This window comes from Sturnira hondurensis, unplaced genomic scaffold (assembly GCF_014824575.4).
Source record: "Sturnira hondurensis isolate 20B ecotype Veracruz unplaced genomic scaffold, ASM1482457v3 Scaffold0001304, whole genome shotgun sequence".
Taxonomy (NCBI): Eukaryota; Metazoa; Chordata; class Mammalia; order Chiroptera; family Phyllostomidae; genus Sturnira; species Sturnira hondurensis.
Window position 1 is genome coordinate 5,366,247 of NW_028073935.1, and position 13,471 is coordinate 5,379,717.

Sequence of the window (13,471 nt, forward strand, 5' to 3'; positions counted from 1 at the left end):
GAGAAAATTTATGTAGGCCTGGTAAACATGCTTATTTTTAATTGGATACCATTCTTAACATAAGAAAAGATTTAGCAGGCAAAATGGAAATTGTATTTTAACAAACCATGAAGAACTCCCTTACGGCTAACTTTTGACAAAGTCTATTGAGTTTTAGTGTAAAGCTACGATAGTAGTCTAACATTTTGTTTTCTTTCACCCAATTATATATTTTATGAATAAAATCACCTTTTTATCTTGGTTTGGTTGTTTTTTAAATAGGGGCAAGTAATACTGCAGACACATTATTTCAAGAAGTATTAGGTCGAAAGGACAAGGCAGATTCTACTAGAAATGCCCTCAATGTGCTCCAGCGATTTAAGTTTCTTTTCAACCTTCCTCTAAATATTGAAAGGAATATTCAAAAGGTAAAGTATATGTGTATGTACCTGTGGTTATAAATGTCACAGATTTGAAAGAGTTGTTGAGATTTTTTTCTTAAACAAATGTCTTCATTATACTTTACTGACAGTCTCTGAAATGTTTTTTTTTAAGGGTGACTATGATGTGGTTATTAATGATTATGAAAAGGCCAAATCACTCTTTGGGAAGACGGAGGTGCAAGTTTTCAAGAAATGTAAGATTTGTCTATTGCTTTTAGATCTTTCCTTTTATAGGAAGAATGTGGGATGTATTCTACAAAGGATATTACATGCATTTTAGTTTTTGTTTATAGGGTGCTCTTTTAAAATGTAAAACACTTACCTCAAAAATAACTATGGCTTTTTTTGCTAAGATGAAGTGAAATGAGCAACCACATTATAGAATAGGTTATTCTTAGACATTTTTTGCCACTTATTAACCATGATGTTATTAAAAATCTTTTTTTGGAAAGAATCAATTACAGATATTTTATAGCGATGGGAACCTATATTTAATCTTTCCTCTTCAGAAACATTAGTATATTTTTGGATTCTAACCCTACATTAAAGTAAACTAAACAGTTTTTGAAATAACCTCTAATGCCAGGTACAGAAAATAAAACAATAAGAAAAGCCTAGAAAATGCCCTATATCACAGGGCTTTTTTGTTTGTAAGTCCTAACTCTTAAAGACTCAGAAAACTTTATTTTATTTTTATTGTAGTTAATTTACATTTAGCGAAATGCACAGAAAATGCACACACCCCTGTAACCACACCCCAGATAGAACATTTTCATCTCTCCAGAAAGTTCTCTTGAGTCTCTTCTCAGTCAACCCTCAAGGCAACCACAGTTCTGCTTTCCATAACTTGATTGTAAATTTCCATTCTGTAAATCCTGTATATTTGTTTCTTTTTTGAAAATAGATTATGCTGAAGTAGAAACACGGATTGAAGCTTTAAGAGAATTACTTCTGGGTAAATTGCTTGAGACACCCTCAACCTTACATGACCAAAAACGGTATATAAGGTAAACTTGCTGCAAGAATTTTCATAAACCATATGTATCTGTATAATATTGGATACTTTATCTAACTCTTAGAGCTAATTCGGGAGAAATCAAGAAATTAATGAAATTATGAAAGTGAAGACACTTAGAAGTACCTAGTGTAGAACACCAAAACTCTTCCGTATACTAATAAATTTATAAGTACTCACATTTTTTATTATTATTTTTAATTGTAAGTACTCACTCTTTAAGGGTGAGAAAACTCTGCCTGTTTGAGGAAAGGAAAAGCAGCATCATTGCTTAGTCACCTCTTCCTCCTGCTCAGCCAGGGCTTACCTAACCTGGTGGGACGGTTTGGGTGTTGCACCTTGTAGGCATCCTCAGGCCACAAGGCAGGAACTCCCCGCGTGGTTGAGAACACAACATTATCACACTGTATGGGAAATTCATGACACAAAAGTGGGTCATGGCTCAACAGTAGAGAAAATTCTGAAAGGTTTTGGTCTTGAAAAGAAAGTGGTAAACATTTTTAAAAATAGCAGTAATATGAAAAGTGATGGACACACAGGATATGATAAGACTTTAGAAAGAAGCATTGTCACATAATGGAAGCTAGCTGTTCACTTTGGGTGACTTGAGTTCTCTTTTTCAAGTTTATTCATTTATGAAATGGATGTACTAACATAATCTACATCTCAGGGTAGTTGCACAGGGAATCAAGAATACCTTTAAGAATTTAATATAGCACCAGGTGCATAATAAGTAGTTAATAGAGTATACATACATATATACATATATATATATGTATATATGTATATGTATATATACACATGCACGTGCCCAGGTGTGTGTGTATGTGTATATATATATATATATATATATATATATATATATACACATATACTATATAGTGTTTATATCAGNTTGTCACATAATGGAAGCTAGCTGTTCACTTTGGGTGACTTGAGTTCTCTTTTTCAAGTTTATTCATTTATGAAATGGATGTACTAACATAATCTACATCTCAGGGTAGTTGCACAGGGAATCAAGAATACCTTTAAGAATTTAATATAGTACCAGGTGCATAATAAGTAGTTAATAGATTATACATACATATATACATATATATATATGTATATATGTATATGTATATATACACATGCACGTGCCCAGATGTGTGTGTGTGTGTATATATATATACATACATACATACACTATATAGTGTTTATATCAGGATTTGGAGACAAATAAGTTTAAGCTTTTATATCTATGATTTAAAAATATGAACTTTATTTTCTACTGTCATATTTTGAATATGACCTTTGTTCTCAGAATAAGCTATTATTTTTCAGACTTAATACGTTTTCTCTTTAATTAATGAAGTTTGTTGAATATTCAGTAGTCGATAATAGACAACATATATTGAAAATAATTTCCAGGTATGGAAAGCAGGTCTAGTCTGAAAGCTGTTGCTTTGTTTGCACGTGTGGAAGGTCCACATTCAGACTTGTGTTTCTAGTGATGGAAGACTACAGCAGGGCTGTGAGCCATTGTCATCGTCAGCATATTCATGTCGCTGAACAGGAAAGGGAGAGGAGGCCTTCTCAGGGGAGTAGAGAACACTAAAATTGATTACTGCCACTATCCCTCATCTGCATTGTGACCAGACATTGTGCAAGATGCACTATATTTATCATTTCTGATCCTCCCAGTTACCACTTAGGGGCATTTGTATTATACCCATTATACTGGTGAGGAGACAGAGCCTCAAATGTTACTGCTTGTTCAGTACACACAACTAGTAAGTTCTTTTAAATGACCTATTTAAAAGAACTCTGGTTTGCCTGCTTTCAGACTCTATTTTGATTTTCTCTAAGCTACCTTCATAAAAAAGAATGTATTTTTTAATTTTTAGGGGAAGAGTGGTGAAGGGAAGGAGAAAGAGAGGGAGAAAAACACCACTGTGTTGTTGCCCCCTGCCTGACCCCAACTGGGGACCTGTCCCGAAACCCAGGCATGTGCACTGACTAGGAATCAAACTGGCAACTCTTTGGTTCACAGGCTGACATTTAGTCCACTGAGCCACACCAGCCAGGGCAGTATTTTTTTTTTTAACATATAAAGAGACAGAGTTCTGGGATTGTTAATTGTCTTGTCCAGGATACAGTTGGTTAATGTTTCATCTGTGTTCTGCTGATTATTCTTTGTATTTATTTTATTGTTGATATTTATCCTATTAAATTTTCTGATAGTAATGTATTAACTCTTATTGAGTGTATGATATCTTTATGTAGTGAATTACTATTATTAGGTAACTAATGTGTAGTTCTTATAACTGTTTAACTTACTGCATAGCATTTAAAAGGTGGTAGGCGTTAAAGAAGGTTCTTTTAAATGACCTATTTAAATGCTTTTTTTCCTGTTGTTTTAAAGGAAAAAGTATAAAAAGGTCAATAACAATGTCTAGCAGTTCATTTATTTTTTAAATATTTTATTTTTGATGAGCTTTGAAAAAAATTAAGCAATTCTATTTTTCTTGTTTTAATTAAGTTTTTAGTTATTAATAAATAGGAAAAATAACATTATAACTAGGTCAGATATCTCTTGGACTTTGGTATCTATGGTGATAGGTTTGGTGAGTATCTTACTGGAATAGAGACAGCTTTCTCATCAATTAAAAATGCATCTTTATTAGTTCTCTTACATAATTGAAACTATGCATGGTATGAATGAAAACCAGGTTACTATCGTGTTGTCTTTTATTCTGTTTTATTGAATTAAAAACTTCCTGATTATTTTCAGTCTCCTCATTTTGTTTTGACCTTTCTTTCTTTCTTTTTTTAAGCAAGAAGCAAAGTTTCATGTACTTCTTCCTATGTCAGTGTGATCCTGTCCCTGGATCACATGATTTTTTAATCATGTTAGAATGTGACTAAGATAAGGGCTTGGTGATGAACTCCTTCAACTTGACCTTATCTGAGAATATTGATAAAATTTAAACTATTGAGCCTATACTCATCATCATTAACATATTTTTCCTCAAAAAAGTATTTAAAGAATGTTAATATACAGCTTTGAAAGAAATGGCAATAACATGTATCATATTCTAAACAAATATTTTTGAAGTGAAAGTAGTACTTATTTATAACTACTTACTAAAAGAAAAAAGAAACTTACTGGGTTAAGTAATTTAACCAAGGAAAAACCTAGCACATGTTGTACTTTCAAATTGAAACACTAGAATTTCTGAGACAACATGTTTATCTCTTTATAAAACTTTTAATGTAATACCCATTAATAAGATAATGGAAAGATGATTATTATTAAATTTTGTGAGGACTTCGTCACCATACTAAAGAGACTTACAATTTTAAAAGTTACTAAGCAAAAAGTACTTATTGATTTCTTTTGCTTGAGAAAGACGCCTGTAAATGGATCATCTTTATTCTTATTCAGTAGTTTAAAAATCAGAAGGAAGCAGCTTTCCTATATTTTACAACTGATACAAATCTGAGGATGTTAGTTATGTGAGTGAAACCGTTAGGACAAAGTGTTGCAGAAGTATTGTGGAGGCAAAACTTATCATTCTCCTAACTAAGGAGAATGTGGAGGCAAAACTTACCATTCTCTTAACTAAGGAGAATGATAAGACCAAGAGTCCCTGGCAAGAGAGAATAAAATCACATGTTTTACTGAGAAGTGACACAGTATACTGTTTGTCATATTTATCTTCCAGTGGATAAAAGAAGGAAGTCTTGTGAGAAAGGTAGAATCTGATTGGGTTTTGAAAGCTTTTTAATGAATTATTTATGCCAAGCTAAATGTAATTTGTTGGACAGTAGGTTTCTTCTGGGGATACTATTAACTAATTTGTCACACTTGTACAGACACAACGTATTTGTAGCCTGTAAATAGAGAGTCACAGGGAGGAAGAGAAGGGCCAGCTCTCAGGGCTGTTTCTAGGGCAGTGTGACCCAAGCTATTTTAAGGAGCCATTTTGCAAGACAATCAAATGCCCAGTTCTTCTCAGAAACCAGGTTGTCTTTCATTAGCCTGGAAAGTCAAGGTCAGGATGGATAGTTTTTAAATGTGATGTGAGATTTCTTTTCAACATTGTTTTTATTACTAACTTACTACAAATTGTTTCTCCTTTAATTAGTTGCTAATTGAGATATCTATGAGTGAGGAGATATCCAGCCCTAGAAATGTGGGAGAGAAGTGTCAGATGATTCTATGAGTTATTAACATTTGGCTAGAGGTCACAGGCTCTAACCATTCATTAAAATTTACCATCTAATAAAAACCTTTAACAGACAGCTTATTATCTAAAAGTAATTTTAAGACAATAAATTCAGCTTTTGGAGTTGATTTAATTTTATTTAACATGTTACATTTATATATTTTGTGAGGGCTGAGTACTAAATCTTGAATGATATTTGGCAGAACATTTTCTTTTTTTTCTTTTTTCTCTTTTTTTTAGACTTTTAAAAAAGTATATATTTTATCGATTATACCATTACAGTTGTTCTATTGCCCCCCTTCATTCCCCTCCACCCTGCTCACCCACCCCCCCCACCATTCCCCCCTTTAGTTTATGACCACGTGTTTCAAGCTCTTTAGATTCTATATTTCCCCTACTATTCTGGCCCTCCCCTTACCTATTTTTTACCTACCATCTATGCTACTTATTCTCTGAACCTTCTCCTCCCTTCTCCTCCTCCCACTCCCCTGTTGCTAACCCTCCATGTGTTCTTCATTTCTATGGTTCCACTCCTGATCTAGCTGTCCTCTTGGTTTGCTTTTGTTTTAGGTGTGGTTGTTAATAACTGTGAGTTTGCTGTCCTTTCACAGCTGAAATCTTTTTTAGTGTTCTATCTGAGTTTGGATATTTTTTGCACAAAGATCACTTTGAATATTGTAAGAACTATATTACAGATGTGAAAAGTGCCCATCTATCCTATATTTTCTAGAAAAACATTTTCTCAGTCATGGATTAGGACTTAGACTTTAGAGGTGCATAAGTGCTTGTTGTCACCTAATCTCTTTAATGTAATAAAATGGCTTTAAATTTCAGTTAACCCTTGTTTAGATTGTCTAGAAAACAGTGTCACTCTGCCATCTAGTGGCCATATTTTAGACCAGAAAGTAATAAAAAAACCCTGAAGTCAAAAATAATATTCACCAGGTGTTTTATGCTGGCTCCCACCTGTATTTTATATAATTACAGAACTAATTAGAAACACTCTGTGAATTAAATGTAAATACATATAAAGGTAAGTTCTCACTTAGCATGTTGGATCCTCATAAAATTGTCTTTATCTTCTTTGTTGTGTTTATAAAAAGTCCTAGTTTTATAAAATATAGCTTTATTGTTATTTGACTTCATGAGAAGAAATTTGAATCTGTTTCATGTAGAACTAAATATCAGAGACTAATCTGACAATTGTTCTACTAAGTGATAAAACTTTAGTTTTCTTAAAGAGTGATGATTTTGGAATATGTTAGCTTTCCTTTTATCCTTATTTAGGCTGTGTAGAGGAAGCCTACTTGGTCAGCCTTGGCCTTGCTTTTTCAGGTACCTGTCTGACCTTCATGCACCTGGTGACCCTGCTTGGCAGTGTATTGGAGCTCAACACAGATGGATCCTTCAACTCATGTACAGCTGCAAAGAGGGCTATATACAAGATCTGAAAGGCAAGGCTGTTCTCTTCCATTGCATTATGCCACTTTATATTGTCATTTTAACACATTTTGGAAACACTTAATAATTAAGGAATGATTAGTTATTTTTCTTGATATCTCTATCTGTGGTGGGTGTTCTCCTCTTCTTCCCCCTGACCCCCTTTGGCATTATACCAGAGTAACAGAACAGAAAACTCTTTAAATATGCCTATTATTGTGGATGACAGGCAGTATTGACAAAGATTTGGCTTAGGAGACAATTAAACATTTGTGAGAAGCAACCTGATGTTAGAAATGATATTAGTCTTTGGTGAATGCTAATAGTCCACTTGTTATTTTTTTCAAATATTTGTTGAACCCTGCTATATATCAGGCACTGTGCTAAGTGCCCATATGTATTGGTATCTATTGGATTAAACATGTAATTAAGCCAATGCAAAGAGGTGCCAAGTGATAATAAAGAAAAATAATGGTATTATGAGGGAGGAGAATGTTTTGGATGGTTGATTGTCTCAGAGAAGGCTCCATGTAAGCTAAGTAGCCTTCTGGGCCCATTCCAGCCTGAAAAAAGGACCAGCCTTTGCGAAGACCTCAAGTTAAGTTTGAAGGGAGAAGTCCCAGCTGCATTCATAAACCCTGAATGTCCCGAATGCTGTGTGTCAGCCACTGTTGGGGGTTAAGGATACAGTGGTCACTATGGCAGACAACAGCCTGGATCACGTGAGGCTTCCAAAATAGCAGGGAAGAGGGACATAGAAAGTGACTAGTAGAATACAGTGTGCTACTTTTAAACCTGGGAATTTCCAGGTACCACAGTAGCACTTAGGACTAGTATTTGATCCAGCATTTTGAGGGAATAGAAGTGGCAGTTCTAGATTTGAAGAAAATGCCACATATTTTCAGAGATCTGTAGGGGATCTATATTGGCTGATTGAAAGAGGTGGGGAAGAAGAAAGAGATAAGAACCAGTCCAGGAAAAAAAAAGGCAGGATGTGTAATGGATTTCAAGCAAGAGAAACCCACTGAATTCTCTGTGGCTAGAGCTTAGAGCATGATCGGAGTTACTAGAGTCTGAATGGACTTTGGTAGCTACTACCTTAGGGGATTTGGGCTTTATCCAGCAGGTGTTGGGGGAGCCATTAGAAGTTTTAAACAAGAGAAAGACCCAATGAAATTTATTTTTTAAAGTTGACTTTGTCTTCCATGTGGTGAATGGATGAGAGGGTGTAAGCCCAGAGCATTGCTGCCGGTTAGGAGGTTGCTCTGGCAGTTCAGGCATCTCACCTGGCATGGAGGGTGGTAGAAATGGAAAAAGGGATGGATTTGAGAGCTGTTACAGAAACTGGAATCTGACCTTGGCAGCTAGTTAGGATGATGTCCCCTTTGAGTTAGGGGACCTAGAAGAGAAAATGATTTTTTCCTTGTTTGGATATGCAAGTGGAGATATTGAGTAATAGTTGGATTTAAAACAACAAGAGGCTTGAATGTGATATGCATGTAGATGATCCTGGGAGGTGACGGTTTTACCCAAGAAGATGAAAAAAAAAAAAAGAAAAAGAAAAAGAAAAGAAAACTAAGAATCCTGAAAGTGATATTTACTGATTTACTGGGCTGGTAGGAGAGAAATCTGCAAAGGAGCAGAAGAAGGGGCATTCACAGGGCCAGGAGGGAAATGGGAGGTTATAATATTGCCAGAGCAAGGAGGAAAGGAGTGATCAGCAAGGGTTTCAAAAGAAGAATAAGACACAGAGGTGTTCTTTAGCTTTAGCACTGAGGCTGATGGTGTTGGCTCACACAGTGACCTGTGATACCAAATAGATTTTATAAAATAAGGCATTGAAGCTTCCAGGAATCCATAAGATAACATGAGAACAGCCCTTGTACAGTGGGAAGTCCAACAAAAGAGGTCACAATTTTATTTATAATATTTATGGCACAGTTTTATCATGAATTACAGTACTCTCTACTACTCTAGTTTTGATTTTTAGGAAAACCTCAATATCTCTTTGATTCCACATCAAAGTTCCTATTAGTGTCGCTATTTTATAGCTTTAGCAAGTAAAAATGACATCAAATGGTATACATAGTCTATAGTCTTTGGAGGTATTTAGAGGGCTTTACATATTTGACAATTGAATCTACCCCGTAGTCAGGACTCTAAACCTTGACTGCCTTGTCAGAATCCACTTGGTGGTTTTAAAAAACTACCAATTTCTGTCCTCCACCCCATTTCTACCAAGTACATTAGTTAGAATCTCTAGCAGCAGGCATCAGTGTTTTTTAAAGATTTCAGATGATCCATGTGTAGCTAGGGTTAATAATCAATGCACCAGATGCTATACTGGGACTGGGAACAGAGTGGTGAGCAAGACTGACATGATCTCTGACTTGTTGGATCTTGTAGCCCAGTGGGAGAGACATATATTTTTTAAAATTATGTAAATATTTACTACATAAATATAAACACTTGGGAAAAGTGTTATGAAGTAGGAAATACAAAATTCTGCTCCATACTAGTAAGGGGAAGACCCAAGGAAGTTCTCTCAAGGAGGTGGTATTTCCATTGAAACTAAATGCAGAGACCAATTATCCAGATGATTGGAGAAGGAGTAGTCCAGAAACCCAGTAGGTTTTCAGTAAATGTCACTTCATTCCCAACTCTTCTAATATAGTGATGATACAATTTGTATCTGGATAACAAGCAAGATACATGATCTGATAAAGGATTTTCCTATTTAGCTTATAAGAAACAATCTAACTGTATAATTTGATTATGAAAATATTTGAGTTTTGGGGATGTGTATATATTTTGAGGGCAACATAGAGACTAATTCAGGTTGGAAATTGCATATATCTCATTGTCACATCCATACCTGAAATATTGATAACCAATATTACTTTGCCAGAGGTCTGAATTTTTCTTGAAGATAATTGAAGAGATATTTACCTCATGGGCTTTTCCCATTATCTTGATGTTGTGTTTTGCTGTATTTATTCATCCAGAACTGCTTATAATCAGTATTTCTGGGAGGGGGGAATGAAAATAGCTTTTATGTAACTGGAGTCCTACTTTTAAGCTTGTCACAAAACTTGCTCGTCATTTGTGAAATAATTAGAAGAATGTGCAGTAAATCCATTTGTTAGTGACAAGCTCCTAAAGTTTTTTATCATAAGTTGGTCTTTTGGTTAGGAAGTAAAAACAATTTATAGCCTTTTGAACTTATTCTACAGAGTTTGATGACAAGACAATGTAAATTCCCTAAATTCATTAGTCAGGTGTTTGTAAGTTATATTTTAATTTTCATTGACATTCAGCAGAACATGCTTACCTGTGTTCTTTTTTTCTTTTTGTCAGCAGACATTACCAATAGAAACAACATGGGTAATCCTAACATATAGGAGCTTTTTCATTGGAAGGCTAGTATGCTGTTTTGAGGTCCCATCAGTTTTTTTTACATACTTAAAAGTAGAAAGGGTAATATAATAACCTCCCATGTTTCAGCAGTTATCCACTCATAGCCAATCTTATCTATACTCTCATTTGTTTTTACCCCACCCCTCGCCCTACATTATTTTTGAAGCAGGTCACATCATCATTTATACTTATTTCAGTATGTAATTTTAAAAGATAAATATGTTTTTTTAAAACTAACTGTGCTCTGGCCATTGTTGGTTGGAGCATTGTTCCATAAACTGAAGGGTTGTGGGTTCAGTTCCTGGTTGGTGCACATGCCTAGGTTGTGGTTTCAGTCTGGTGAGGGATGCTGACGGGGGGTAGCTGATCCATGTTTCTCTCCCCTTTTCTCTCTCCTTCCCTTTCCCTCTCTAAAATAAATAGGTATGTCCTCAGGTGAGGACATATATCCTCAGGAGAGGATAAAAAATAAGTAAAATTAAATCACAACCCACGTCTGTTAAAAATAACTTTGAGCAAAACACCATTATCATTGCCTAAAATATTATGAATGATTTTTTATATCAAATATTCAATTAATTTTCAATTTTGGAGACGGTTTTAATATCTTCAGGATCTTGATACATTAATACCATGGCTTTTTAACTTAATATAACAGTGCAAAGGCACATGATATAAAATCTGGCAGATGTAGACAGAACATGTGTTTCCTACAATGGAAGAATTTGCCATGTGTAAATTCTTGCCATGTGTAAATATGGTTCACCCTGGCCACTTTGCACTTAGATACTTTTCTGGTTGTCATTATTAATGCATGTATATGTCATTGGTTACATGTTTGTTATTTAATATACACTTATCTACATTTACATAGGTAATGTAATTATGCTATATAGTATAGACATATGCATGTATGAATGTGTAAGTATGTATAAATATTATTTACCTTAATTATAAGTTTGCTGGGAATAAGCACACTTTTTATTTTATATGATCTACAATAAGTTGTTCATGATAGACTCATAAAAGACATTTATGAGTGCTCTAATTATATTGTATCTAATATAAATATAAGGTAATATGTGGAAAGAGTTCCTAAATATCTTTTGAACTTTCTATTAGACATCTTCTCATAATTATGACCTTTTATATACGGAAGAAACCTGGGTAATTTTATGTTCCCAACAGATTTTTAATAGATGACTTTAAATCCATTTTGCGTGTGAGGGAAGTATCTCGAGGGAAGCCAGGTTCTCCATGCCCTGAGGAGTGGCAGAACTAGTGAGTGGTTCAGATTTCTCCCCATCCCGCTGGCGTGTCCTCACGCTGACTCAGGGAGGCAAGACAGCAAGTTCCGTGAGACCGCTCTGTAGTCTGTTGTTGGAGCAAGTATTTCCATCAAACAGGGGTTTTGACATGATGAACATAATGATGACATTGCCTGTATTTCATCTAGGACTTTGTTACAAAGCTTCATTGTTTTTATTCAGGTATACCCACGAACCTATTTTCAAAATGAAATATAGTTATGTTTTAAATGTAAAGAATCAGTTGTAAATTGTGTTGTAATCTGTGCTTGGACTTTTAACACTGGGAAAGAGAAGTCGTAATTTTTTAAAATAATTTTTTAAATATTTTATTTATTTATCTTTAGAGGGGAAGGGAAGGAGAGAGGGAGAGAAATATCAATGTATGGTTGCCTCTGCCGAGGACACACAATGTATCGCCGGGAACTGGCCTGCAACCCAGGCATGTGCCCTGACTGGGAATTGAACTGCGACATCCTCTGGTTCGCAGGCCCGTGCTCAATCCACTGAGCTACACCAGCCAGGGTGAGAAGTCGTAATTTTTTAAGTAAACCCACGGGCAAAACAGTGGTTGAGAGTTGAGACAGCCTTGTGAAATAAAATACAAATTTAAATCAGTAGACTATAAATATATCAGAGAGGAAAAGGTTTCTTTATATCTTTTTAAGTAAAGCTGATCTTTAAGCATACGTTTAATTAACATGAACTCTTTTATTTTTAACATGGATTTTTTTAAGTCTTAAAGTCTTTACATGGTGGTTTGGGGGGAAATGTTAATTGTATTTATTTTGTGGTCTTCAGAGAAAATGTTATGAGCAGAGATGGTGATAGATTTTTTAGAGACAACAGTTCTGTATTAAAAAAGTTATCTTTCTAGGAAAGAGTCTCTTGTATAGGAAGCATTTGTCAGCAGAGGTTGTCGTAAGATTGATATTCTTATGAACACTGAATTAGATCTTTCTCTTGATTCCAGTTTTTATAGTAATAACGTTTACTGAACTAAGAGGATGATATCTTTCATGTTAAAACACCAGGACACAAGAACAGGAAATTACCATTGCACCTTAAACTCAGTTTGTCACTCATCTCCAAATATGCCTCATTTCCTCTTCCACGGCCTGCCTCTCTGTTACCCAAAGGTGATATTTTGATTTTTCTAAGGGAAGACAAAGATAGGAAATAGAGATTATAACATTTTAAAAATTCATCTTGAAATTTAGAGTGAATTTTTTCCAGCCTGAAACAATTAACCATTTTGCTTCTTGTCCTCTATTCTCGGACCAGCCCTGTGTCCTGAATTATTGCACATGGAAAACCTTTACCAACTCACAAGAAGTGTCGTTTTCCCCTTAAAATTCCTGTGAAATAGACCCAAAATTAGACTGAGTCTTCAGGTTTCTTGCCAGGAAAAGCCTTTGGTTAACCCCCTACTGACATTCCCAAACAGAACTTTTAAAGGTAGACTTCAAAGGTGTTTTTTCTTTGTTCGGAAAATGAGTTTAACTCTTAAAATATATGTTGGTTATATTTAATAACGCAAAGGAGAAGGTTTCGGCCTCCTCACAGAGTAATTATTCCCTTCTTTCAGATTTGTACTTAATTGGAACTTTCCAAAAGGACATATTAGAATGAGGCACGTTGGGGATCATTAGACTAGGA

At 34.9% G+C, this 13,471-nt stretch overlaps 1 protein-coding gene across 1 annotated transcript in view; it reads left to right on the forward strand.

Annotated features, from left to right (window-relative positions):
• EXOC2 (exocyst complex component 2) overlaps nt 1-13,471 on the forward strand; it is a 273,565-nt gene that overhangs the window by 136,423 nt on the left and 123,671 nt on the right. The window contains exons 8-11 of the mRNA XM_037070417.1: nt 262-407; nt 535-616; nt 1,327-1,429; nt 6,984-7,102. Of these exons, the coding sequence (XP_036926312.1) occupies nt 262-407; nt 535-616; nt 1,327-1,429; nt 6,984-7,102 (450 nt within the window). The remainder of the gene's footprint in view (nt 1-261; nt 408-534; nt 617-1,326; nt 1,430-6,983; nt 7,103-13,471) is intronic.